Source organism: Oryzias latipes, chromosome 13 (genome assembly GCF_002234675.1).
Source record: "Oryzias latipes chromosome 13, ASM223467v1".
NCBI classification, from domain to species: Eukaryota; Metazoa; Chordata; class Actinopteri; order Beloniformes; family Adrianichthyidae; genus Oryzias; species Oryzias latipes.
In genome coordinates this window covers 6,228,313-6,254,349 of record NC_019871.2, presented here as the reverse complement: position 1 = coordinate 6,254,349, position 26,037 = coordinate 6,228,313, and the positions used below count along the sequence as shown (strand labels likewise).

At 39.3% G+C, this 26,037-nt stretch overlaps 1 protein-coding gene across 2 annotated transcripts in view; it reads right to left on the bottom strand.

The window, feature by feature from the left end:
* Nucleotides 1-26,037, bottom strand: part of cntn5 (contactin 5) — a 178,790-nt gene that overhangs the window by 41,452 nt on the left and 111,301 nt on the right. For both annotated transcript variants that reach the window (XM_023961649.1, XM_023961650.1), the window contains 5 exons: nucleotides 19,326-19,428; nucleotides 9,404-9,585; nucleotides 5,067-5,203; nucleotides 4,811-4,940; nucleotides 631-775 (listed from right to left, as the gene is read on the bottom strand). In XM_023961649.1, coding sequence (XP_023817417.1) covers nucleotides 631-775; nucleotides 4,811-4,940; nucleotides 5,067-5,203; nucleotides 9,404-9,585; nucleotides 19,326-19,428 — 697 coding nt within the window. The remainder of the gene's footprint in view (nucleotides 1-630; nucleotides 776-4,810; nucleotides 4,941-5,066; nucleotides 5,204-9,403; nucleotides 9,586-19,325; nucleotides 19,429-26,037) is intronic.

The following is a 26,037-nucleotide window of genomic DNA, read 5'->3' as shown; positions in this document are numbered from 1 at the left end:
AAGAAGTTGGAGTCTGATTCATTGATTTTAAAATATATGCTTCATTTAGTTCTTCTGCTTGAAATTCTTCCTCTATGGCTAAGAATATGCACACATAAGTTTCCTATTTATAAGTGCAAAAAATATAAAGAAATTAAACAAACTATTAGTGTTTGTTTAAATACTTTGTTTACTTGATATTGAATGTTTTTGGCAAAATGCTTGAAGTTGCTGCTGCCTTCTCTTTAAAAATATGTTATGTCCTTAAAAAGACTCCAAAAAAATGTGCATCAGACAGCATGTTGCTCTAAATTTGGCTTCTATTTTTTGTTTGCTAGAATGAAGTAACCCAGGTGTTTCCCTTCAAGTGTGAGAACATCTGTGCTCCTTCAGTGTATTGGAGCAGCACTCCAGGCTTTAAGACACAAAGCAGCTGCTTTACGTACATCCAGGCAACCCAAATCATAACAGGAACATTTGAAAAGATTCATTTCATTCAGTTTTCAAGCATGCTCAATAGCCTGTCAGGGTCACAGGGATGCTGGAGCCCCACCCAGCCACTGTCGAGCAAAGACAGGGTACATCCTGGATGGTTTCCCAGTCCATCGCAGGGCGAATTTGATTTCTAAGTGAATCAAAGGTATCTCCCACCTTTTGTTTGGTTGTATCCTTCTGTCTTCTCTTTTCCATGTAATTCGCGGTTTGGGCGAAGCTCTCGGTTTGCATTCCAGGAACGCATCTTTTCCCAGCGTGGCTATCACCCGTACAGGATTGTGAAAAAAGACGGGTGCTGATGCTGTGCAGAAAAACAAGCAAACAGACATTCTATGGATGAAGTTGATCATTTTTTTATGTTAAAACATCATGTTTGTAGTAATCTGAATGATGGCATCTGCAATTCCAATAAGAGATGTAAACAAACTGCATCAAATGATCATAGTCAGCTGAGAATGTGTGTTGCTTTTGGGCTTCATTTTTAAGGCTGTGTGCAAAACCGGTGGCCGCTGCTTTTTCTTATGCACTGTTCTGTCTCCAACACTTTGCAATTAGGCTGTCAAAACTCTCATTGGCAGCAGCTTCTAAAAGCCTTTGCATGGGAACTTTCTTTGTGTTCTTCAGCAGTGCGAGGTGCAAACAGAGGTCCCAGAATGTATCTGCGGTTGTGCGACCGTGTGAGAAACCCACATAAACAAAAGCTTGTTGTACTGAAATCGTTGCAGTCCAGAAAAAAAGAAGATGGAGTCACACTGAGTGCTTTCATGAGAACTGAGAGTCAACATTGACAGAATGTGGAGCAGATGCTTTCACATCAGCTCAAGCCAACTCTTTAGTAACGTAAATGGCAAATTTTTATTTTTTTTAAATAAACCTCATAAAAAAAATGCGTGAGTCTTATGAACTGTGAGCCAATGCTCCAATTAAATTCATACAAAATACATAATGGGTGTTCTTGACAGGAAAAACTGTCAACAAATCTTATCTGTCTGAATTCCATCTCAGAAACTGAAGAAGACCTGCTACGATTTTTAAACTTTTCCCAGCTAAAGATCCTGGTATGTTGGTGTATTTACAATGAATGTGGTCTAGAGTTCAAAATCAATAGTGTTCTGTGTCTCTGAGTCTAGCCTTGCCTCAGTTTTCCAACTCGCTGCATTTCTAAACAACATTGACCCCATTACGATTCTTTTTGAAGACGATCAGAGTGTCTAACCTGAGGAATTCTAAGTAAGTTAAGTCAAAGATGCAGCATCTAAAAGAACTCAGTACCTAAAAGAAATGTCATTTTTGGTTGTGAAGGTTGACAGTCAATTTAGGCGCTTAAAAGTTACAGTATTTATGCCATGCAGCAGTGGATGCAGTTTATTTTTCACAAACTGAACCCCAGCTGTAAGGTTTAAGATTGGGGTGTGACGCTTCATTGGAATCATACTGTGATTAAAAATCCAATATAATGCCAGAAGCCTTTTAATTGACCAGGAAAAACTCCTGCAAGCCATTTTGTGTCACTTTGATGTCTGTAGTCAAAAATGTTTGTATGGTTCTGTTTAATAATGTATTAGAATGTGCGAGTGGGGAGTGTTGTTTTTGGTGACTTAAACTGGAATAGTTTATTATAACCACTTTTGCTTTTATATAGAAGGATCATCCCTTTAATATTGCAGCGTTCACTGGCGGAAAGGATATCCCACACGTTCTTTAATCTACCGTAAATCTTTGACCATTTGCACAATTTCCATAACACAATGGATTTTGATGCTTCAGAATCCGTTTGGTAATGAAAATTTAATATAAACTTTACTACTGTAAAGTGTTGCACATCAGCGCAAAGTAGATTTTTTTCCGCTTCAGGATCCATTAGATTACATTATTTGATGGTAATCAAAAAAATGTCGACACTTGAGCTAAATCTCTGGATTTATAGGGTTAAAGCATCAAAACAGCATAAAATGCTCTCCTTAAATGTACAGTAGAACACAATGCACTTTGTTTGCTTTGTGCAAATTCAGTAACAGCAAACAGTTAGTAGATACACTTAATGCTGTACAGGCTAATTAGTGGCTAAATGTCAACTTAATGCTGCCCCAGTTGAATGATTTGTGTTGCTTTTCCGTGTTTTGTTTTTAACCAGACTGCATGAGTGGATAATAAATACATACTAAAATCATTGCCGGCAATTATGTCTTGCTCAAGAGAATGAATTAAGGAGTAATGGCCTAAACGAAGCCTTTGGGCGCCATAGTGTATTTGGTACGAGTAAGCAACCATACATTACAACAAGGCCATGAGTGAGCTGCAGGGCTTTGTCATCTCCAATTATTCAAATGCTGAATGATGCCGCATAGGTGACTTTATAGACAATGACAATTCAGTCCCATCTGTGGCTACAGGCTGACCCCTCCCCCGGTAACACTTGTGTCTTTGTGGATGAGTAGTTGTCTTAGCACCAGACGTCCCTCAAGACATGAAAAAGAGCAGAAAACGGAGCAGTGGCTGTGTGGGTTAGCTTTAATCCAAGCTGGTGCCCTATAGTTTCAGCCGTCAGTTTCCCAGAAGAGCTGGATATGGGACAGCACCGCATAAGGGAAAGCCTGCCGCTGCCCCCGCGTAGCCCCCAGTGATCATTCATCTGCAGGCTGGGATTAGTCATGTAATCTGTCCGGATAGCATTTGCTTTTTGGACATCCGCGGCGCACAGGTCACTGGGAAGATGCCGCTGGAGGGTCAAGTTATGAAAACAATCGTTAACGGCTTCCCAGTATCACTAATATTACTCTGACTCCAAGCGGGGCAAAAGCTCCTCCCCATCAACTTAGATTAAAGTCATGATAAAAAAAATAAAACACCTTGCATATAACTTGAAAGTGTTTTTTTTTGCACAGACCTCAGATAAAAATTGTGTTCTTGTTTTTTCTTAAATGTTCTTGTGACATTTTTCAGATGATGGAGGACACATATAAAAAAAAATAAAGCAGTATTTCTTTATGCAGATGTAAAAACATAGAAGCTACTACAGCTAGCCACAAGCTCCCTGCTAGATCCACGATCATCTTTGTTTTACTCATTTTAGGACGTTTTTTGGTGGGAAATTTGGTTCCTTTGACAGTGCTTTATATTAATAAAACAATAAAACAATACCATACTAAAGAATGAGATAGAGGTCGGGGTATTTTTGAGGGGAAGGAGAAGTTGTCCATGGTTGCTACCAGTTTTGCAAGTATCTCGTCCTCTCCCTCCTCCAGGGGGGGGGGGGGGGGGGGGGGGGGGGGGGTAGTTTGGTGCCCAGAACCAGTCCAGCCTTTCTATCAGTTAGATCAGTCTGATAGTATCCTTTGCCTTGATGTTCGCTAATATCTGGCTAAAATTGTCAGAATCATAATTAAAAGACCACTGGGAATGCTAATAAAATTGCAGAAAAGGTGATCGGAGGGGAGCTTTGAACCAGTGGCTTTAAATTGAGACTGACAAACTTTGTTCATTTGCAGTAAGATTTTTAAAATGCCATAGAGTCCCCTTCAAAAAAAAAAAATATAAAGGGGTAAGTCATAAAGACAGTAAATCAAGCTGTGCCTCGGGGAAACATGAAAGGGGAATGGATATCACCAGATGTGTCCCAGTGCAGAGGATGACAAGGAGAAAATAGTGCATCAGCACAGAATAGTGGACAGCTATTCAGTGTGACTGTTCCGTTTGTGGCCTGAAGCAAAGAGATGGAGAGCACAGCTTTTTTTCTGGGGTTTTAGTCCCCCCCCCCAGTGATGTTGGCCTCATTCAAACTGAAAGAATGTGCGACGTGTGATTGGGCAATTATTGATAATTATAGCTGATTGCTAAATGATAATGGCAATCATTGGATAATGAATACCTGGTGGAAATAATAAATGACGTGCAGGTTTGTTTATTTATTTTTTAAAGTACTGGGGATTGCACAGAGATAAACCCGTAATGGACTCATTAAAATCCATGAAAGGGACCACTCATTTCTCTGCTACTGTTCGGTACCATTAGTGCAGATCCATACTTCCAAGTCTCTGGTTTTCATTCTGCACTGAGCGGAAAAATCCCGGCATTATTTCAGATCACAGACACCTCGGCGAGTTTTACCACGAGGGCCCTTCTTTTATTCATGCTGTCCGCCGCCTGGGTTAAATCAGGGACCATTGATTGGCAATCAGCATATCTCACAGCACAGCGTTGCCTGCTTGCATTTCAATCTCCCCTGCCTATCATCCACTGGTCGCACGCTAGTGCTCGGTTTGCAGAGAATAATGGAATATGCTGCAAGGAAGGACAACTTTTAGCTATTCTTATCATCTTTAATTCTTCTTCTTACCTAAAATCTTGAGTTCAGCATTAGAGTAGATGGCCCCGTATTTGTTTTCTGCCACACACTGGTACATCCCAGAATCCGTCTGCTGCACTTTGTGAATGGACAACTCCCCATTCATTATTTCCACTCGTCCCTGAAACGAGAAGAAATGTCTGGACGGACTTTCACGAGACAATGCTGCATAACCTGAGTGTGCATTCACAGGGATAATTAGACGTGTCATTGTGCAATCAACAAAGAAGAGGTTGCTCTGCATTACCTGGGATGCCAAGGGCAAACCATTACGAAGCCAGCGATAGGTGGGCCGCGGCCTCGAGATGGCCTTGCACTCCCACTGGAGTTTCTCTCCGCTGTCCATCTGAGTGTCATTAATCATTCTAACCCACTGAGGAAGAGCTTTAAAAGCAAACAAAAAAAAACAATTTAGAAGTTATATACATCTATCTTTGAAATGCATTGTGCTAACATAAAAAAACAGAATTACAGCTTTAAAAAACTGGTTATTTTACTAATCTTAGTAAAATTAGCTAACTTAAATTCTTAAAACGGAAAAATTGCAATATTTGAAAAAAGTCTATATTATTAATTTTATTGCAATTAAAAAATAGAAACAGATATTCCATTAAAATATGCAGGTATTAAAACAAAGTTTAGATCAACAGGTAATCAATAGAAAAAGTCAATAAATTATTCAAATGCACCAGATGTGTGGAATAAAATCATGTTTTAAAGCCAAACCAATAAAAATGGTGTTTTTTAACATGTTTTTGTGGCATTTTTACGATTAAGGGACACACACATAGAAAATTAAGCAAAAAATTGTATTTATATGCATTTTTAAATTCAAATTGTTTTAAATCAACAGCAGACGAAAAAACACAGTCTGAAAAAGAGCGTAGAAAATACGTCACTGCTCTTAAAAACGAGGAGGGGAAGGGGAGGTGGGTTTACAGAACCGCTCTGCGCCAATGGTCCCACCCACAACTTGGTGGCAAATTTCTAATGAGCAGCTGCCACTCTGCAGAAACTAGGTCCTAGAAAACAACAGGTTTTTTTTATTTGGGCTAAAATCCGCTTCATCATAGTTAGAGAAAAACACTGGTAACGCTTTAAAAATAGTTCAAAGGATAATCAGAGTGGGTCTTTTATTCATTCTGGTTAAATTGTTGCCGTAACTGTCACTCTAGAAATTTTGAGATGCCACAATAAAAGCACGAGACATTTGTTTCCAAACAGACTGACTTCACTCTATCTATTTGGTGAAATTGTAAATAATAAATTAGTATTCAATGCACACCAAAAACAAATAAAACAAAAAGAAGCCTGGGCCTTTCTGGGACCAAGAGTTGCATAGATGTCATAAAGAGGGAAGCATTGTCTCTCCTCCGAGTGCCGCTCACTTTCATGTTTGTTTGTGACACTGTGCAGCTTGCAAGCTCAAAACTGTGGGGAGATAATAAGATCTGCGGAAAATTAAGATGCCAAAAAACAGTTGCAGTTGAATAACAAGTGAAGCCTTCTTGTATCACATTGGGATAATCTTTTTTTTCTTCCTTTTTACTTCATGAGACTGGTCCATGATCTATGTAAACTACGTAATCGCCTTTCCTGAGGGTTCCCATAAAAACAAGCCTCTTCCTCCTTTTTCTTCAATTTTTCACACTGTCTGCTTCTTTGTGTGTCCTCCCTCCTCATGTTCTGCTCAAATTCAGGCGCTACAGAATATGTCGGTCATATACTTCAGACACTTAAGATCTGAACACGGTACAGGCAGAGAGGTTTTCTTTTAATCTTCAAGTCTCTTTCCTTCCATCTCAAATTCAAACTTTTACAGAAACTACTCAGAGGTGGAGCATTACTGCCCTACCAGTCGTTTTGCAAAAAAAATTATATTAGATATGAAATATATAGAATTAATAGCAAAGAAAAAAAACAATCAAAAGAACATATTTCTAAATAATTTATTTTCAAAGTTTGATAACCTTTTCAAAATACCAGACTTTATGCACTATAAGGTGCACTTAAAAGCCATAGTCTTTTTCCAAAGAACAGTAGTTTTTTGTAATCCAGAGCCCCTTCTATAGGGATGAATTCTGGTTGTAGTTACTGATGTCCAAACAATTTTGAGAGGTACACAGTGCTCTGCTATAATGTGAGTCTGCTTTTTTTTATTTAGTTCCAACAAGATTTGGGGTTGTTGTCAATACACTAATGCAGCTAATGTGTAGCGGTGTTAGACGTTTTTTAATTTTTTTAAGAGTTGCCATTTAGGTTAGGGGTTGGCATCATCACAGTAATGATTGTTTTAGCGACATTAATCTCTTTTTTTTTACGTATTGCAAACAAGGTGGGAGTTACAGTTTTTTTTAAAGGCTAATGTCATGCAAAAAACTGCATTTCTGAGCTTTTAAGTACATTATTTATTTATTGTTCATTCGGCTTGAAAACTACCCCAAAGCGGTATTTTGATCCGATCACGCATTTCTGAGCATTCCTTTAAAAACCTGCGCTCTGAGCGCCAGCCCCTCAAAACCCACATAAATGAGTGGATTCTCACATTCAGCCAGCTCCACCCCCCCGGTTAGTGTTGTTACAGTAACGTTAGTTTTAGGGGTATTAGTCTGTCTTTTTTACATCTTGCAAACAAGGCTAGGGGTTACAGGAAGTGTTATTATGCTAACACTTCTAACGTGGCTAATGTGCACCGTGCTACAAACAAGTTCTAGAGTTACTGTGAACGCAGTTATGAGGTCGTACTGACTGACATATCTCTGACTCTTTTGTATCTCTTAATGCGGTTTATAGTTTTGTGCGTCTGATATAAGACATAAATAGACCAATAATTGACGGTGCATTTATAATCTAGTGCATAGAGCAAAAAATAAGTTAACATCATGATATGGGAACAAGATTCCAAACTTAAAGTTTTAACAGTAAAACTTTTACCTTTTACCAGTCAGAAAAGTCAACACCTAATCAAACTCATTGGTGTTGTGTATCATTTCTTTCTTGGAGCTTGTGGGCAGAGCTCACCCTCAGTCCACAGAAGTTATTCAAAGCTGTCCCACGTGAACACACTCCTTTCTCCTCCATGTATACACCATTTTCAGGAGAACCTGCTTGGTTTGTAGGTTTGCCTGGTTTTGCTTGCCTGGTTTGATTGAGTGATTATGGTCATGGAGGTCTCCCCTCACAATGGAAGTTCAAGCCACCAGCTGACCTGTGTAAATTACATTTAGTGCGAGGCTGCAACAAATTAGTCCCCCTATTCTCCTTGTGATGTCAACAGAATGGAGGTTGCCAAGAAGTCCAGGGTCTTGGAAATGTGTTTTCCCAAGGTTGAGGCAGTGCATTATCTGGGTCTTGTGCACACGGCACAAAGAGAAATGAAGAGACATGAACCGGCTTAGATTAGTTTAGAATCACAGACTTTTTTTGTGTGTGTAAATGTTTGTTTAAAAAAGCTTTAAAACAAGAAGGATATATCTTTTGCAGAAGGGATTTTACATCCAAACCTGGATTAGAAACTAATGTTAGAAGCTGTAAAAGACAAGTGTGTGAGTCATTACCATGCAGGGTGTACCCTACCTTTGCCCAACTTTGGCTAGGATAGGCCCCAGCATCTCCGTAACCCGGGAAACGGTGTTGAAAATGTATGTATGGATGGTGTGTGCGTTAAAAGGTTTTGTGTTGGTGAAATCTAAAAAAGATTGGGATGTTCTTTCAAAATAGTCACAGATTTGCCTCAGGCGCCTCAAACCTCTCCCGACCTGTACTTATTGTTTTTATTTTTAGTGTCAGAATGTGATAAAAATGTAGGAGAATTAGGGATTAGCAATCAATATAAAAAAGTTCAGAGTAAGACCAAGCCTTTTCAATCTCACACAGACAAAATATATATATTTTTTGTTTCCAGCTTGTCTTAGTTTAGCCACACTGCTTTCTAAACTCTAAAATTGTTTAACAATTTGCACCTGGGAGTGACGACAAAATCCAAGTGGCATCTCATGAGTTTGCAGACCGTTGGCCGTGAGCAACCGTGCCCCTTCTTCCCCTCCCTGTTGCTGAGAGCTTGGAGTTCATGTATTTTCTATGTCACAAATATAAGCTCTAAAGCCATGATTCACAGCAATTTGAATAAAAAATACTCAGAAATGCAATTTGGAGTTTAATTTTCTTTCTGTATGTCTTCTATTATCAGAGAAAAGCCACAAGAACATGTTAAAAAAGCAAAAATACAATTTTCATCTTTTTAATCGCCTTGTGTCATGCAACTTCATGGGCAACCTTTTGAATAGAAGTTTTGACATGGTTTATTTTCTACATTTGTAAACCAGAAATCGATCATTTTATATAAACGTAAACTGGATTAAATCTAAACGGCTTGAACAAAATAAGCAACAATGCTTTAAAGAGAAAGTAAAGGAGTTTTGCAGAGCTGTATCAAAGTTATGTCTTATCATTTTGGCCAAATCGTTTCTGAATAAAAGACCAAACACTGAGAGTTTGAGTTATTTTTCTGTTGAATGGTCACACCACATTTCCAAAACAACACAAAGCGATTCTCTTTTGTTCGACTAGTGCCGTGAGACTCACTGTAGACCTGCAGATGCCCTTTGAAAGCAGTTCCTCCTCGTGGATTCTCAGCTTTGCATTCGTAAACTCCTGAATCATCCTGCTGAATGTTGGGAATCTCTAATACGGCCTGGGACTTCCGAAGTCGGGCTCTTTTGGGAATGTTGCCATTTATCTTCCTCCATGTAATTGTCGGCACCGGGCTGTGAGAAGAAAACAGTTGTACACAAACACAAGCGGTTTCTATAAGCAATCAAGGATTGGCGCTGTAACACTGTGTTGAAAAATGTCATGTTTGCATAATGAGACTTATCAGGGCTTTGTTTCAGCAGACAAACCCATAGAGCATAAAACGAGAAAACACAAGTAAAAAAGAAAAACTTTGATTGTTTTCAACTCATGGATGTAAAAAAAGCCAGCCTTTATGTTTAACGACTGATCTATTCATCACTGTTTCTAGTTAACTAACTTTTCTAGGATTAATTTAAAACATAATTCAATTTAATTATAAAGAAATTGTCTATAATTTGTGCTAGTCTTTCATCTGCAACACAGCGAGCCGTAAAAATGAGAATTTATTGTTGTTTTTATCTGCCAAACACTATCAAATCATCCTCTCACGTCCTTTTTTTATCCTTTCAGTTTCACCCGACAGATGAATTTCACACGGCGAGACAGAACGCCCTATAATGTGCTCAGTGTCAGTCTTCTCTTGTCTGACAAGTGGAGTTGACAGCTCTCTGAAAGATGGAAATGTGACACCACACGAACCTCCTGTGAATCCATCAATCATTTAGTGGAGATGGAAATGTAACATCCCTGAGCTTTCTTATCCATTCGCAAGGACAAGGAACTGCCCTTGGCTTCAACCAAGACTCAAATTAGGATTCCAGACATGCTTTGAATTAAACAAGGTGTTACTTTTCATTTAGGATCAGAGCTTTGTGTGACTAATGTTCCATAGAACATTAGTTGAAGCTTGTCATTTGGATTTTTAATTTGCAAACACAATTTTTTGATATTACTGAGGCTGAAAATGCCACAATGTGGTTGAAAAAGTGATTTTTTTCATCTCCTGACTAATGAATATGATGCCTGCAGAACAACCACATTTGAAAAAAAAAAAAGTTTTATTTTTGTGTTTCTGCATTTCATCCGAAAGTAAAGAGAACAATGTCCTCTCTGATGGAATCTGAATTCACAAGCACAGCATGGAGTCGCTGTGAAACACTTTGTATGTTAGTAATGAAAAATTCTGGAGACCTTTTGCTCTGACTAAACCCTCAACAAGCCCGAGAACAAAGGAAACCCGCAGAGACCTGGAGGGGTTGGAACATGACGGTGAATCTTTGTGAGTCCACGGCAGGATTTTCGGTTTGGAGGCTGAGTAATGAGGGACGGCACATGCTCAGAGGAGAGCGGAGCAGCCAGGAGGGGCCGGCGCCCTCACTTTGAAAACAAGAAACTCTTCAAGTCAGTGGCTTAGAAAAATCCTGACCATCTTGGTCCTTTTTTATTTATTTTTTTCCATTAAATACATACATAAGTCAGGCCACAAGCAGCTACCCAGTGCCCCCTTTTGACCCGCCCCCAATGTCCCTCAGCAGCTGTTTCAAGCCCCTCACTCACCCCTCTGTCCCTGCCACTTTGGTCAAGATGGCAGCCTCTTCTCAAGGTTAAAGGTCAATGAAACTTGTTTTGTGGTTATAGACTTATCCTGGTGGTGTGTGTGTGCACAAAACATTTTCTTTTACCATATTGGGTCAAAATGTAAAAACTGCCAAATTTCACACTTTGCCACAAAATGGTTTTTCTAGCCATAGGTCCTGTGGCCATCCCATAATAATTTTAAAGCTTCACTTTGCCCTAAATTCATTTTCACCGGTTTCTAGGTGTGACTTAATGAGTTTTTCAGTATGCCGTGGCGGGGCTGAAGTCTTTAATCAAACATGTAGTAAGAAGGAATTACGAAAACAACACGGCCATTGCAGTCAAGGACTGTTGTAGGCCATAAAAATACATTTTGCAACTTAAAAACTACATTTTAACAGAAATATCTGTCTATTTTCTGATTTAAATTAATTTTTTTATTATGAAAGACACAATGGCTTAAGTTGGAACATTTCTCTAAGACAAATTGACTTGTTCTTTAGAAAACACATTTAAATATCACAACTTTTTACTCAAAATATCCCCAAACTAGAACAAGACAACACAACAACCCCAGATTGTGAGATAGTTCCAGTTACTGAGAGGTGCTGCCGCTTTCAATTAAAGCTTGAGCCCAAGGGCCAATCTGAAATTACATCTTAATTAGACTTCCATACAAGTGCTCTGCCCTCAAAAATAAAAGCTCAAAATGAAAATGAAGAATACATACGAGAACCAAGTCCCTTTACATTATTAAACTATAGACAATGCAAAAAGACAATATAGAAGATCCAAATGATCCTTTTTTACCTTCATGATCTCAGCTAAAACAACTATCTCTCGAGCGCATTACCCAAAGCAGCAGATGTGTTAAGAGCCTCCTCATGATGCCGCTGATAATGTGCTGCTCCATGAGGAGCGTTAGCGCTTATTCAAGAGTTTAATTCCCTCTGGGGTCGCGAAAGCTGTAAGTACTGTATATCCACACACCTCTACGGCTGTTTGGATAAAAGCATCCAACACATGTCATGATATTTTGAGTAGAATTGAGTGGGTTGAATGGGCAGTCAATTAAATGAAGCCCTTTGAACTGCAGAGAACTTTGCACCCTAATATTCCTTCAAAAAACAGCGTTTTAGGCTCCCAGCTGCTTTTATATCGATGACAGAGGATTTAAAAATGTGTTTTCTTTTCAATTGTTGGTTTTTTATCAAACCAAAAGTCAAAATTGCGACGCATGGTTACATCTATTACTTTATATTAGAAGTGGAATTGAGAAGAAGGAAAGCTGAACCAGCACCAAAGGCATTGGATCAAATCCTATATGACTGAATATAAACCCACAGAAACATTTTTTTCTCCCTTCTGTCACAGAAAATAATTAGACAAACAATGTGGCTTTCTTTCATTCTCTCTTTGGACTGCTATCCTTCCTATGAAAGCCAAGAGTGTAGTTTACATTTGGACCTCTGGGACCTTCTCTCTAAGTTTTATTGACTCCTACTTATTGATTCATCTCTTCTTCCGGAGCGGCTCGGAGAAATAATTGTTACTTTACATAGATGGCTCCACTTTATGTGTGACAACAAAGAAGTATTGCAATGTTATTAGCAGCAGGCTGAGTCACAGCGTGTTTATTTCTGTCATAAAAGATTGTGCAATTTATTTGTGCTATTAAATAAAAGTTCTGCAGTTCAATTTTGACACTTTTAAGAGCAAAATAGAACTTTGTTTTTTTATTTTTTATTTTATGAGTTAATCAGAATGTAGTTAATGTTTGTGGTTCATTGCCCACAAAAGGGTCAAAAATAATAATAGACAACATATATCCTTTTGTTATTACTCAAGTATTATTTAAAACAATTTGTTTACTTTTCACTAAGTTTGTGACTTATTTTACGTTATTGTAAAATAGATAACATCAAAGAAGGCAAGTTCAGGAAAATAAACCAGTTAATAATAGGTATTATTAAAGTAAATCATAACAGATATAACTTCTATACAGACAGGATGTGGAAACAGGTTTGAAGTTGACTTTAAAGTGTCTGTATAAAAGCAGGTTTTAAAGTTTTCTTAAAGCTAAGTGTCTCCAAAATTAAAGTTTTTTTTGTTATCTTGAAGCTGTTTCCTTGCTGTAAATCAAAATTCATGTTTTTAGAATGCTAGCTTTGGTTGGTATATGTATAATATAACTATGCTGTGGACCAAACAGATTAACTTTGGTCTGCCTAACAGTGAAAGGACTTGGCTGACTTGCAAGTGAATCCTGAGTGATTCCCTATAGTATGAATTCACACAGGCTATCTAGCCATTTAAAGACAGGAATGGACACAAATATCTGAATTATATTTTTCAAGAAAGAACAATGCCTTCAGTGTGATTTTCAGGGAAGGGCAAATAACCAAAATGTGAAACTTCTTTTGATTAAAGAATTGTGAGAAGATGAAGGACTAGCTGGTTTTCTGAACACTCCATGTCCTGGTCATGGTTATATTACAGTAAGCAATGTAACTCCTAAACAAGTAGTTGTTTTTGATCTGTGGTGTTCCAATGAATGGATGGCATCAGTTGATGACAGAATGAAGTCTTGACTTCCTTTAAACTCCAGTTGAATGTGATTCACTTATGGTTCTGGGTATCTCCAAAGGGGTTAACAACTCACATACATAAGGCCTTAGTCACAATTGCCCTTACGGGTGGATAATGGCTGTCTGCGGGTGAAAAATGAGCAAACCTTCATAAAAACAAATCAAGGTCGTGGGCCATTTGGTGAGCCTGCAGAGTAAAAATGCTCATGCACATTTTCTTCTGCAGGCACGATGCTGGGGAACGGTCAGAAGGAACACTTAAACTACTCGTAAGGGTAAGTAAGGATGAGATGCAGGCATACAATACGGATCTTTCATTTTTTCAACCCCCCAAATCCTATCAATCGTGCAAAGGGCCTGTCAGTGCTGTTCAAATGATAAGCTTGACTGTTAGAAATGAGGAAATTAGATGATCGGAGCATAGTTTATGTGGGCATCCTACAAGTACTTGCATATCAAGTACTTGTAGGATGAGTGTGAGCGAGTGGCGCATTACACTCGGTCAGTAAAAGCCAGGTCACGCACCTTACTGGAGTGTGGCGAAAGGGCACCGTAAGACATAAGTGCGTGCAACTTATATTCATCTTACTTCACAATACACTTACCGCATGCACGACAATTGTACGTACCATTTTCAGAGCGTCAATTGAGGTGGCCGAACTAGCCACCTCAAGACACACCTGCGCTCCCTTTAAGATGGGGCCACAACTATTTACAACCCTCCACTGGCTTAGACAACCCAAAAACCCACAGAATCCGTACAGGCCAATCCCCCTGTGACTAAGGTTTAACTAGGAGCCTTAAAAAGGTGTAACTTAATAACAAAGGCACATTTAGCTGAGTTTAATCAAGGGAGTTGCAGGACTTCAACCTAAAAAAGATAAATGAATGCATTACTTTCTCCAAAACAGACTGGTCTGGATTTTGTAAATAATCTTACGCCCGAGGGAGCATTACAGACTACTATAACTTTATGATAGAAGTGGAAGTGAGACAGTAATGGTCTGTTCAGCTGTTATGAAAGCATCAATCACCATCAGTCCATCCCAGTCTAAGTCTGAGTTTTCTCACCATCCGTTCTCATCACAGACGGTTGCCTTTAGTTTTAAACTTTCAAGTACTAAGTTAACAACTGTGAATCTACATATTTTCTTTCATTATCAAGAAATGACTTGGATAAAACCGTAATTTTACCTCATCACCTCATTAGGCCTTAACGGAGTGACAGTATTATAACTCTTTGGAATTACTTTAGAGTGAAAAATCTCATAAAATTACATTTTCAGGAGTTTCCTCTGCTGCACCCATTCTGTCTTTGTCCTTGAAGGTGGCCTTTAATGCATCACCACTGGTGAATATCAAACAGACAAGGAGCTTTCGCAGGAACAAGTGAAGAACTGCCCCTAACTAGATAGCGGTACCATCATAAATATTGATCAACATGAACACAAACCCCATTTTAACTTCATTTTCAGCACTATATAAAAACGAGCATGTCTTAATGGGGAACATTGATAAATCATTCATCTCTGAGTAAAAGGAGCAGACAGTGGGATCATTGTCTGACTGAAAGTCATCACATATAATTTGCCTGAATGAAGGCAGGAGAAGTGAAACTACTGGACTGTTCAGCATTAGGCTCTCTCTTTTATGCGACATTCACACCGGGCTCAGAAATCTATGTTCAAGCAACCAAAATTGTATGTAATTCAATGTAGTGTGTGTTTCAGGCTTCCATGTTCAAAACTCTTGTGTTTATTCCTCATTACGCAAGTTTTAAGACCAAAACCCACAGCCACTGAATTTGAAAACTGATAAAAATAAATCAATAATTGGAGTTTGTCCTGTAAGATTCATAAAATTTGCACAACTTTTACATTTTGCACCAAGCCTGTGTGTGCGTAGCATGGACAATAGACACGAGAGCCTGAAATGAAAGGACAGTGTGCATCAATTTAATGTTGATAATTTGTTGATAAACAAAGGTCAGTTGTAACAGAGTACGTTCAACAACTGGTGGGGTCCCAGTATTGGAGCAGCACAAACCGCACAACAGTACACAAAATCAATAAACACTATGGTGCTGATTGTTCTGTGGCTTCCCATTTGAGATACAGTAGTCCCTCGCCGTAATATGGTCCCCCAGTTTGCAGATTTTTTTAGGGTAATTTTGCATCTTTTATTTATTTTAAGAGTGCATTGTGTAGTGTACTGCGACCTGATTGGCTCTAGACCTTTGTTAATCATTGTCCTCTGGGCTGTATCTGCTATACAGAATGAGTTCAGTTTTCCAAATTTACATACATATTTAATCACTGGCAAATCTTTCTTTACATTCTATAAAGCTGGTCTTATTTTTCTCCATGAAGGTTTGAACTTTGAGAGTTTAAACAAGAGAGAAAAGTGTTAAAATGTTCATGTCTGCCTAAGAGAAGTGTATGAGTGAGAGGTTTACAACTTTAACACATTATAGTAATAGTAAAAACAAAGCTGCCTGCTTGACAGATTTCACTTATTACGGCTTATTGTTAGAATGTAACTCCTGCGATTAATAAGGGATAACTGTAAAAGAAAAGAATCAGAGACATGTCAATGTCTTTCTTTTAGTTGACATTTACTGGAAACCTTATTTTTTTTACCATTACTTGAACAATAACAAGAGATCCATGCATTACTTAGGTTTAAGTACAGTAAAAAAAAAACACAAAAACGACAAAAAAAATCTGCTGTTTTGATTTGTTTAATAGTAAATGTCAGCTGAAGATAAGAGGAGGAAAGCAGTCCAAGAATCCACGTTTAATCACAAGCAAGTAAATGCCAAACAAGCATTACCTGGAAGCGGTCAAGCGGGTTTCTACTAAATTGACTTGAATTCCCTTTTAATCTTTCCGTTTGTGGCCATCCTAACCGTAAAGGACTACGCCCGCCCTCCCTCCCTCACCCCCTCCCACCCACCCACCCACCAACCAATCGACTCCCTCTCAGCATCATAGGGTTGCTTTTGCCAAACCAGGTACTGTTGAGTGAAAGTGGGGTCCACCCTGAACAGATCACCGCTCTGTTGAAGGGCCACACATCACAGACACATGCGCACCTAGAGGCAATTTAGAGTCACCATTTAACCCATGAAGCATTTTTCTGGACTGTGGGAGGAAGCCGGGCCCAGACAGAACCCACGCACATGCATGGGGGACATATGCAAACACACAGAAAGGACCCAGCTAGGATTTGAACCAGGGCCTTCGCTGTTAGGTGAATGCTAACCACTGCCCCACCATGCATCCCTTCAATCTACTCCAAATATAATAGAGAGTTTGGTTTATTTATTGCTATAGAAGTATTTGTGTAAAAAACAACTCCTCCTTCCCAGATAAAATCATTGAAATAGTAAAAAAGGCTCAATGCAAAAACCTGTCCAGAAATATATGAATCGTGTCATTCATTTCAAACTATAAAACTACATTAGTCTCATTATTGTTTCCAAAAAATGAGGGAAAAAAAAGTAGTTTGAAAAAATAACAGTTGTTGGAACATGCTAATTAAAATCAAATTAGAGCTAAAAACATGAGTTTAAAGGCGACACCCCCAACTGTGTGCATTACAAAAAATAAATAAGCTGATGATGTAAATATACATTAACTCCACAACTGGCATAAATAAGTAATTAAGTCAAAATAAATTTAGTTGCCTTTTGCTTTAAGCCCCTGAAATGATTAACATTTTGTAAAAAATACATGTGGAAAATAAACCCACATCTGAGTGTTTTTACTTTCATCGTCACTTGCCTAAAGCCACGCTTAGCAGGAGCGGGCAAGTACTTATAGTACATTTAATTTTTGCTTGTCACACAGACTATTTAGCCTAAAATGTATTAATCTGCAAGTGGAATTTGAAGAATAACAATCCCTTGTGACAAAGTGACTTAAGCAGATTCAGTCTCAAAGCATTAATCTTCTTTTTTCTTTCCACACTTGCTTTACCCACAACAATTTCAGGAGTGTTGGAGCTACTTGTGTCTGGCCGTTGTTGGCAGCATAAAACAAAACAGTCTATTTATGAATTATATTTTTTGGAACAGCTTAGGAGGGGCGACAATTTATGGAGAATGCAGGTGTGTCTTGAGTTTCCTTAAGGCTTGTATGACCATCACAAGAGACGTCATGAAAATGGAACTTCCTGTTGTTGTATGTGAGGTATCGTGACATATTTGTAAGCTGCCCCTACTTCTGACATATGGATGATGTTGTTGTACGCTGTCCTTATGTCCTTATCCATTTTTTGCCCGCATATACCCCGTATCTAGCCCAAAGAGCAGTTGTGACAAAGGCTTTGGTGACTTCACATCAAAAAATGGCCTGATGCAAAGACACTCCTGAATGGAGACAAAAAAGTACCAAATGATAGCCCCACTAAAACCCACAGTGGCTTCAGAAAGTACCTTTTATCCTCCATTTAGCTGAAAGCTATTACATTCAACTGTAATCTGAATTAATGCAAACACAGGTTTTAAGGCCATGTCACACTAGATACAATTCGAGCATATGGCCCAGATGAAAACTGATCATACATCAATTAAATGTTCTTTATGTGATATTATTACAGATGTATCATGAATAAACCACCAGAACATGTAAACCCCCGCTTCATTTAATTTCCTCACTTTGACAATTCAGAGCACTGAGCAGAAATCACATCGCGTCAGCACCATGGACAGTGTCTGTCAGGAGCCACAGCGATGTTTTAGTTGTATAAACAATCAAATTCCACTGGTCCGCACCAATTCTAAGTTGGCTGCTGGGCGCCAGTCGACGCAGTCCGCCAGGGGGTGGGGGGTACCTGACCGCCCGTCCAAAGCAGGTGAAGGATCGGCCAATTTAAATCACACAATACAGCTATCGTGCATGAACTGCGTGTGATTATTGCGCTCTTTATATGCAATCTTTTTCATGATTCGTGTGCCAATTATGTAATTTTATTGTGATATGTGCGCTGTATATCCAATTATATGTCAGTAGTAAATGCGGACAATGCACAGTGGACAATGCACAAATTGTACGTAGTGGCAGTGTGACATGGCCGTAAGGCCGGCATGTTAAGTGGTTCCAGGTGCAAAACTAGTTCCTTTGTTTTAGAAGTAAAAGTTTTCACATCCAAGAACCATTTCGTTTCATTGTCAAAAGCAGCCATTTGTAAAAACTGAACTCACTTTAGGAACTGTGCCAAGCGGTTTGAATTCATTCTCTGTGGACAAAAGATGTTTTCCCTCTTGGCAAAAAAACCATCATCAATTCCATTTTTTTAAACCCATAACCTCGGTTTTATAAATTCATAGCAGGCCCTGAAAGCAACTAGGAAACACAGATACATTAGGGCTCTCAATTATAAGAACACATGCTTCCCTAGGGCTGAATTCCCTGTTGGTTCCCTCCCCCGTACACTAACATGCCATCTAACAGCAAAATTACGATGCGGCACTTCTCTCCACTCACTTAACATACTGCCTGAAGTCAAGATATGCCTGCTTCCCATTCAGGTGATGGAATAATGAAATTTAAAGAAAAGAGACGGAGCACAGGCAGCATAATCTAAAGGATCTCACAGCAACAGAGCAATGAGGGCTTGTTGTTTGCTGTACTAGTGATTAATATGATACTGCGATAATAAACAACTATCTATGTTTGTCCAATATGTCCTTGTTTACTTACTTCCCCAGAGCAAAGCACTCCAGCCTGACAGTCACTCCTTTGGCCGCCAGAACCGAACTAGGGAAATGGACTTCAATTTTCGGCTCATATTCACCCATCACACCTAAAAACAGTCAGAAAAAAAAGAAGTTAGAACCCGGTAGATTACACCAGCTGTTAACGCGCTTTTTGTTGTTACTCATCAAGAAGCTAAATCCAGGCTGTGAGGCGCACGGTACATCATGATCGAGAGGTTTTGCAACAAATGCAGACAGCCATTAATCAAATTTAGATGCAAGACTTTTCTTTTTTCTTTCTTTTTTTAGTTTAAATCTCTCCAAGGGAAGGTTTAGGTGGGGTTGGCACAGCATCCACACCATCTGGCACTTTTTTTTAAACTGTCAATTCGTCTGCAAAAATGTTTAAACACACTGAAAGCTTCACATTTCTGCCCAAAAAAATGTTATACCATAAACATATAAATTTGGGTAAACTAGAAATAATGTTTAATGTAAAAAAAGACTCAAGACCTTTCTTTTAATTTGGACTTTTAGCTAAAAATTAGAAATATTTTTATTTGATGTTTAATATTTTTCAATGTTCTATTCATAGTCAGTTGTTTTTCTGGCTATATTTATTTTTGTGATTTATTAATCTCTGCTTTTACATTTATGCATTTTTGTCTTTTTAAAATTAGTTTTGAATCCAGTTATTTCCTTTATGACTAACCCTCATTGCAGGGGTCTGCCTGCTTGCCGTAATCTGGGTGTATCCCATGGTGACACCCTCTGAGATAATGAGTGGGTGGGTCTCTGGTGTAGACAGATCCCCAAAATATAATTTCCTAACAGCAGCATTAAACCAGGTTTCCACTTTGGTTTCTATTTCTATATTGAGTTTTATTAAAATATCATTTTTGTGTTAATAGAGTGGGAGGCATTCTGTGTGTTTTATAATGTCATTTTTAATTGTTTTATATATTTAAAGTCTTTGCATGACTGTTGTATGAAAAGTGCTTTAAAAATAGAGTTTGATTTGAATAATTATACAACATCTTTGACCTTCTTATTAGAAATATTTTTGTTTGTTTTATATATGTGATGAGAACCAGTAAACACATGGCAAAACATCCCCTAAGGTGGCCTAACCATTGACTGTATAGGAGTACTGGACCGAGTGACTGTGATTTCAGCCATAGAAAAACAACTTGCTTACAGTTCCAACAAAATTAAGTCAATTCAGTCGCCATTTTTTCATGATGGGAATGTCACCATGTTGGAGCCAGACAATGTCAATAAGTTGGAATTAGTCTGAATTGGCCTGAGCCAACGTTTCTACAGCAACACTTTTGCCAATCAGAAGTGAGGTACACAAACTCTGTCAATCAAACATCTGACAAGGCATCTGATTGGTCAGTTTATAACTTTAATAATTTGCGCTACAGAAAAAAAATATCGTGAAAGAAAAAAATAGGATAAGCAAGAACAGAAGGTTGCAGAGCAAGAATGGTTATTCTGAGTAATAGCTGTTTATTTCTCTATAGAAGTCTATGGGATTTTGACTTCTTGGAACCAATGGGTACTTCCTGTTTGGAATGTAAGAGGTGAGGGGTCACTCAGTCCAGTTCTCATATACAGTCAATGAGGCTAACCCAAAAAACACATTCAGGCGGACTAAGTATTCCTTTACCAGATCAGGAAATGGGAGTTTATGGAACCACTCCATTCGACAGCTTGCACACACATTGTAAAGGACAAAACTGATAGGCCGTTATCAGTCCTGCTGATATCATAAAGCCTCATACCTCAGTGTAAGTCACAGCTAGAGGACACACTTTTGTTTATTCATCTGTATGTTAACCGGAGTGTTTTGTTTCCCCTATTTTCCAGGACAAAATGTTGGATGACATTGAGCAAATTTAGTAAAACAAAGGCAAACACCGTCATCTGGGATCTAATTACAAATATCTGTCTTACTAAATGCGAGTTTACTTCATGAATATTACATGAGCCTTATACTGATATTGCGAAAGAATGTGAAATGCGCGCACAATTATTGGATGTGAGCAGGCAAACGGTAGTCCTGTGTGAGAACACGCCAAACTATACTTTTTCCTATTGAAACTACAGCTTCGCTTGGGTATAAAACAGCTGATCAGTGAGAAAAATGACCAACGTGACATGAAAAACATAATTATACTTCTTTTACTCGTACCTGACACTTTATATGTAATAAAATGAGCGCAATCGAGGAGAGGAGGTATTCAAGTGTGTCCCAGTATGTACAGGAAAGGAGTTTTATGATATTTGTTTCAAAGAACTTTTCAATTTCAATCTCATTCTCTCCATTTATGGCTCCAAAGCAGCCCTTCACATGTAATGAATTTGCAATATGTCATTGGGTCTTGCTGCAGTATATTTAATATAACATATTCAGTCTGAGTGGCTGGACTCAAGAGAATTGCAGGAAACAAGGTTTAAAGCCAGGGTGCTACGGCATTACCAAAGTTCCTTTACAGCTTATATTTTATGTTTTTAGTTTATTTATTATTCATGCGAGGTTTTTTTCTTCTACTTCTGTGCTTTGTTTCTCTCACAAGTAATTTACAAGTATTATAAGTGAAACCTCCAGCTAATAGTACTAAAAAGAACAAGGGCGCTTTATGCTGTAAGCTCCAAAGAGAAATAAAACTCTGAAATTTGATAAGACGACTCCAAACATACAGAAAAAAGAAGAGTTCCGACATAAATTTTGTGATTTGGTTTAAATTACATATTAGTTGGTTGAATGGATTCCCAGCCAGCTGGACTGGCGGCTTTAACTGTAACTGGAATGATACCTCCCCCAGGAGGTCGCCTTACAGCGTTTGACACTCCATCTGCATGCCTGCTGCACCCAAGTAGAATGATTAATATCACAGAAAATGATCTAATAAAACGCATGATGTCTGGTAATGCTCTTTTAATTGGTTCAAATTAAATTTTGCCTAATTTCATAATTTCATTTTGGAGGTAGAGAAAATGACACTTGTAAAACTGCAGCCCGTTCTCATTAAAAGCATTGCAGTTCAAATTATCTTAAAAAACGGGGTGCAAAGAACGGCATCTGTTCTATTGCACTAGCCAGGTACAAGCTTTATGAGAACATAAAAGGTATTCGGCAGTTTTTAAAGACTTTGAGGTTTAAAGTTTCCTAAATCCATCTGGTGAGGTCTTGTTTAGCTTTTTTCACAGTTCAGAGGCTACCCCCTTGTAACTAATCACTTTCATCAAGGGAACTTCTACTCATTCTCAGTTATTTCTGCCAACACTTACAATCATATTGGAAAACAGCCCTTTACAGAGGTGAGACGTTATGGTGAAAGTCACATGTAGCTGGTATTACTGCCTCTTTTGCAGGAGGCCCACACTTTTTTGGCATGCGAGCTACTTTTGATATATTTTTATATATAAATGCTACTTTTGATATATATATATATATATATATATATATATATATATATATATATATATATATATATATATATATATATATATATATATATATATATATATATATATATATATATATATATATATATATATATATATATATATATATATATATATATATATATATATATATATATATTATACATTATACATCCACCACAACGGCTTTCCTCTGTTCTTTATCCACCACTACAATGTCTGGTTGGTTCGCCATTACCATCCTATCAGTCTGGATCTGGAAGTCCCACAGGATCTTTGCCCTCTCATTCTCTACCACCTTCGGAGGTGTTTCCCATTTTGACCTTGGGCTTTCCAGTTCATATTCTGCACACATGTTCCTGTATATTATTCCAGCCACTTGATTGTGGCGCTCCATGTATGCTCTCCCTGCCAGCATCTTACACCCTGCAGTTATGTGCTGGATTGTTTCAGGCGCCTCTTTGCACAGCCTACACCGTGGGTCTTGTCTGGTGTGGTAGATCTGAGCCTCTATCGCTCTGGTGCTCAGGGCTTGTTCCTGGGCTGCCAGGATGAGCGCTTTGGTGCTGTCCTGTAGGCCAGCCCTTTCTAGCCATTGGTAGGAATTCTTGATATCAGCCACTTCAGTTATGGTCCGGTGTTACATCCCATGCAGGGGTTTGTCCTCCCATGAGGATCTGTCCTCCAGCACTGTATCCTCTGCTCTCCATTGCCTGAGACATTCACTGAGCACACTGACAGTTGGGGCCTTGAGCTTGATGTACTCATGGATCTTGGATGTTTCATCCTGGATAGTGGCTTCTACGCTCACTAGTCCTCGGCCTCCTTCCTTGCGGCTAGCATACAGTCTCAGGGTGCTGGATTTGGGATGGAACCCTCCATGCATGGTGAGGAGCTTTCGTGTCTTAACATCCGTGGTCTGTATCTCTTCCTTTGGCCATCTTATTATTCCTGCAGGGTATCTGATAACTGGCAGTGCGTAGCTGTTTATTGCCCGGGTCTTATTTTTGCCATTGAGCTGGCTTCTCAGGACTTGCCTTACTCGTTGGAGGTATTTAGCTGTTGCAGCTTTCCTTGTAGCCTGCTCCAGGTTGCCATTTGCCTGTGGAATTCCAAGGTACTTGTAACTGTCCTCGATGTCTGCTATTGTTCCTTCTGGGAGTGAGACCCCTCCTGTGTGGACTACCTTGCCTCTCTTTGTCACCATCCGGCTGCATTTCTCGAGCCCGAATGACATCCCAATGTCAGTACTGTAGATCCTGGTGGTGTGGATCAGGGAGTCAATGTCACGCTCGCTCTTGGCATATAGCTTGATGTCATCCATGTAGAGGAGGTGACTGACGTTGGCCCCATTTCTGAGTCGGTATCCATAGCCAGTCTTGGTGATTATTTGACTGAGGGGGTTGAGACCTATGCAGAACAGCAGTGGGGACAGAGCATCACCTTGGTATATCCCACATTTGATGGACACTTGTGCAAGTGGCTTCCCATTGGCTTCAAGGGTGGTTTTCCACAGCTTCATTGAGTTTCCTATGAAGGCTCTTAGAGTCCTGTTGATGTTGTACAGCTCCAAGCATTCAGTGATCCATGTGTGTGGCATTGAGTCATAGGCCTTCTTGTAATCAATCCAGGCTGTGCACAGGTTGGTGTGTCGTGACTTGCAGTCTTGAGCGACTGTTCTGTCGACCAGGAGTTGGTGTTTGGCTCCTCTGGAGTCTGTACCAATGCCCTTCTTTGTGTTACTCATGAATTGATCCATGTGCCTATTTATCTTTGTTGCAATGATGCCTGACATGAGCTTCCATGTTGTGGACAGACAGGTTATTGGCCGGTAGTTGGATGGGACTGCACCCTTTGAGGGATCCTTCTGGATCAGGATCGTTCGCCCTTCCGTTAGCCATTCGGGGTGAGTCCCATCTCTTAGCAGCTGGTTCATTAGTGCTGCCAGGCGCTCGTGGAGCGCGGTAAGCTTCTTTAGCCAGTAGGCATGTATCATGTCAGGGCCCGGTGCTGTCCAGTTCTTCATAGCTGAGACTCTTTCTTGGATGTCTGCCACTGCGATGGTTACAGGATTCTGTTCAGGGAGGTTGCTATGTTCTTTTCTCAGAGAGACCAGCCACTGGGCATTGCTGTTATGTGCTGTCTCTTTCTCCCATATACTTTTCCAGTACTGTTCAGTTTCCAGCCTTGGTGGGTCTGCTCGGCTGTTTTGACCCTGCCACTGAGCGTACACTTTTGCAGGTTGAGTTGCGAAGAGCTTGTTTATTCGTCTGGCTTCATTGTCTCTTGTGTACCTCTTTAGGCGGCTGCTCAAGGCTAGGAGCCTTTGTTTGGCAGTTTCCAGTGCTTCAGGTATGGGCATCTGGCTGTATCTCTTAGGTACTTGCTTTCTCATTGTACCTCTTTGAGCCTCTGTCAGCTTACTCATATCCTTCCGAGTTGCCTTGATTTTGGCCTCTAACCGTTGCTTCTATGGTGGGTACTGTTTTCTTCCATGGTTGCTCTTGTAGCCAAGCAGCTCAAGGATCACTGCTGCTGAACTGTAAACCAGTTCATTGGTTTCTGTGATGGTTGTGGTAGAAATTGCCCTCAATGCTTCATTCACAGTTTCCAGTATAGTATATATATATATATATATATATATATATATATATATATATATATATATATATATATATATATTCATTTATCTTTGCACAGCCTACACATTGGGTCTTGTCTGGTGTAATAGATCTGAGCCTCTATCGCTCTGGTGCTCAGGGCTTGTTCCTCCAGAGTTGCCTCCAAAGAACACTATTCCCACTGTAAAGCATGGGGGTGGAAACATCATGCTCTCTGGCTGTTTTTTAGCAAAGGGACTAGGATGACTGATCCATGTGAAGGAAAGAATGAATGGGGCCATGTATGGTTAGATTTTGAGTGAAAACCTCCTTCCATCAGCAAGAATACTGTTGATGAAACGTGGCTGCATCTTTCAACATGACAACAATCCCAAACACACTGACCGGGTAAAGGAGTGGCTTCATAAGAACCATTTCAAGATCCTGGAGTGGCCTAGCCAGTCTCCAGATCTCAAACCTATGGAAAATCTTTGGAGGGAGTTGAAAGTCTGTGATGCTCAGCGACAGCCCCAAAACATCACTGCTCTAGAGGAGATCTGCATGGAGGAATGGGCCAAAGTACCAGCAACGATTTGTGAAAACCTTGTGAAGACTTACTGAAAACAGTTGACTACTGTCATTTCCAACAAAGGGTATTGAGTT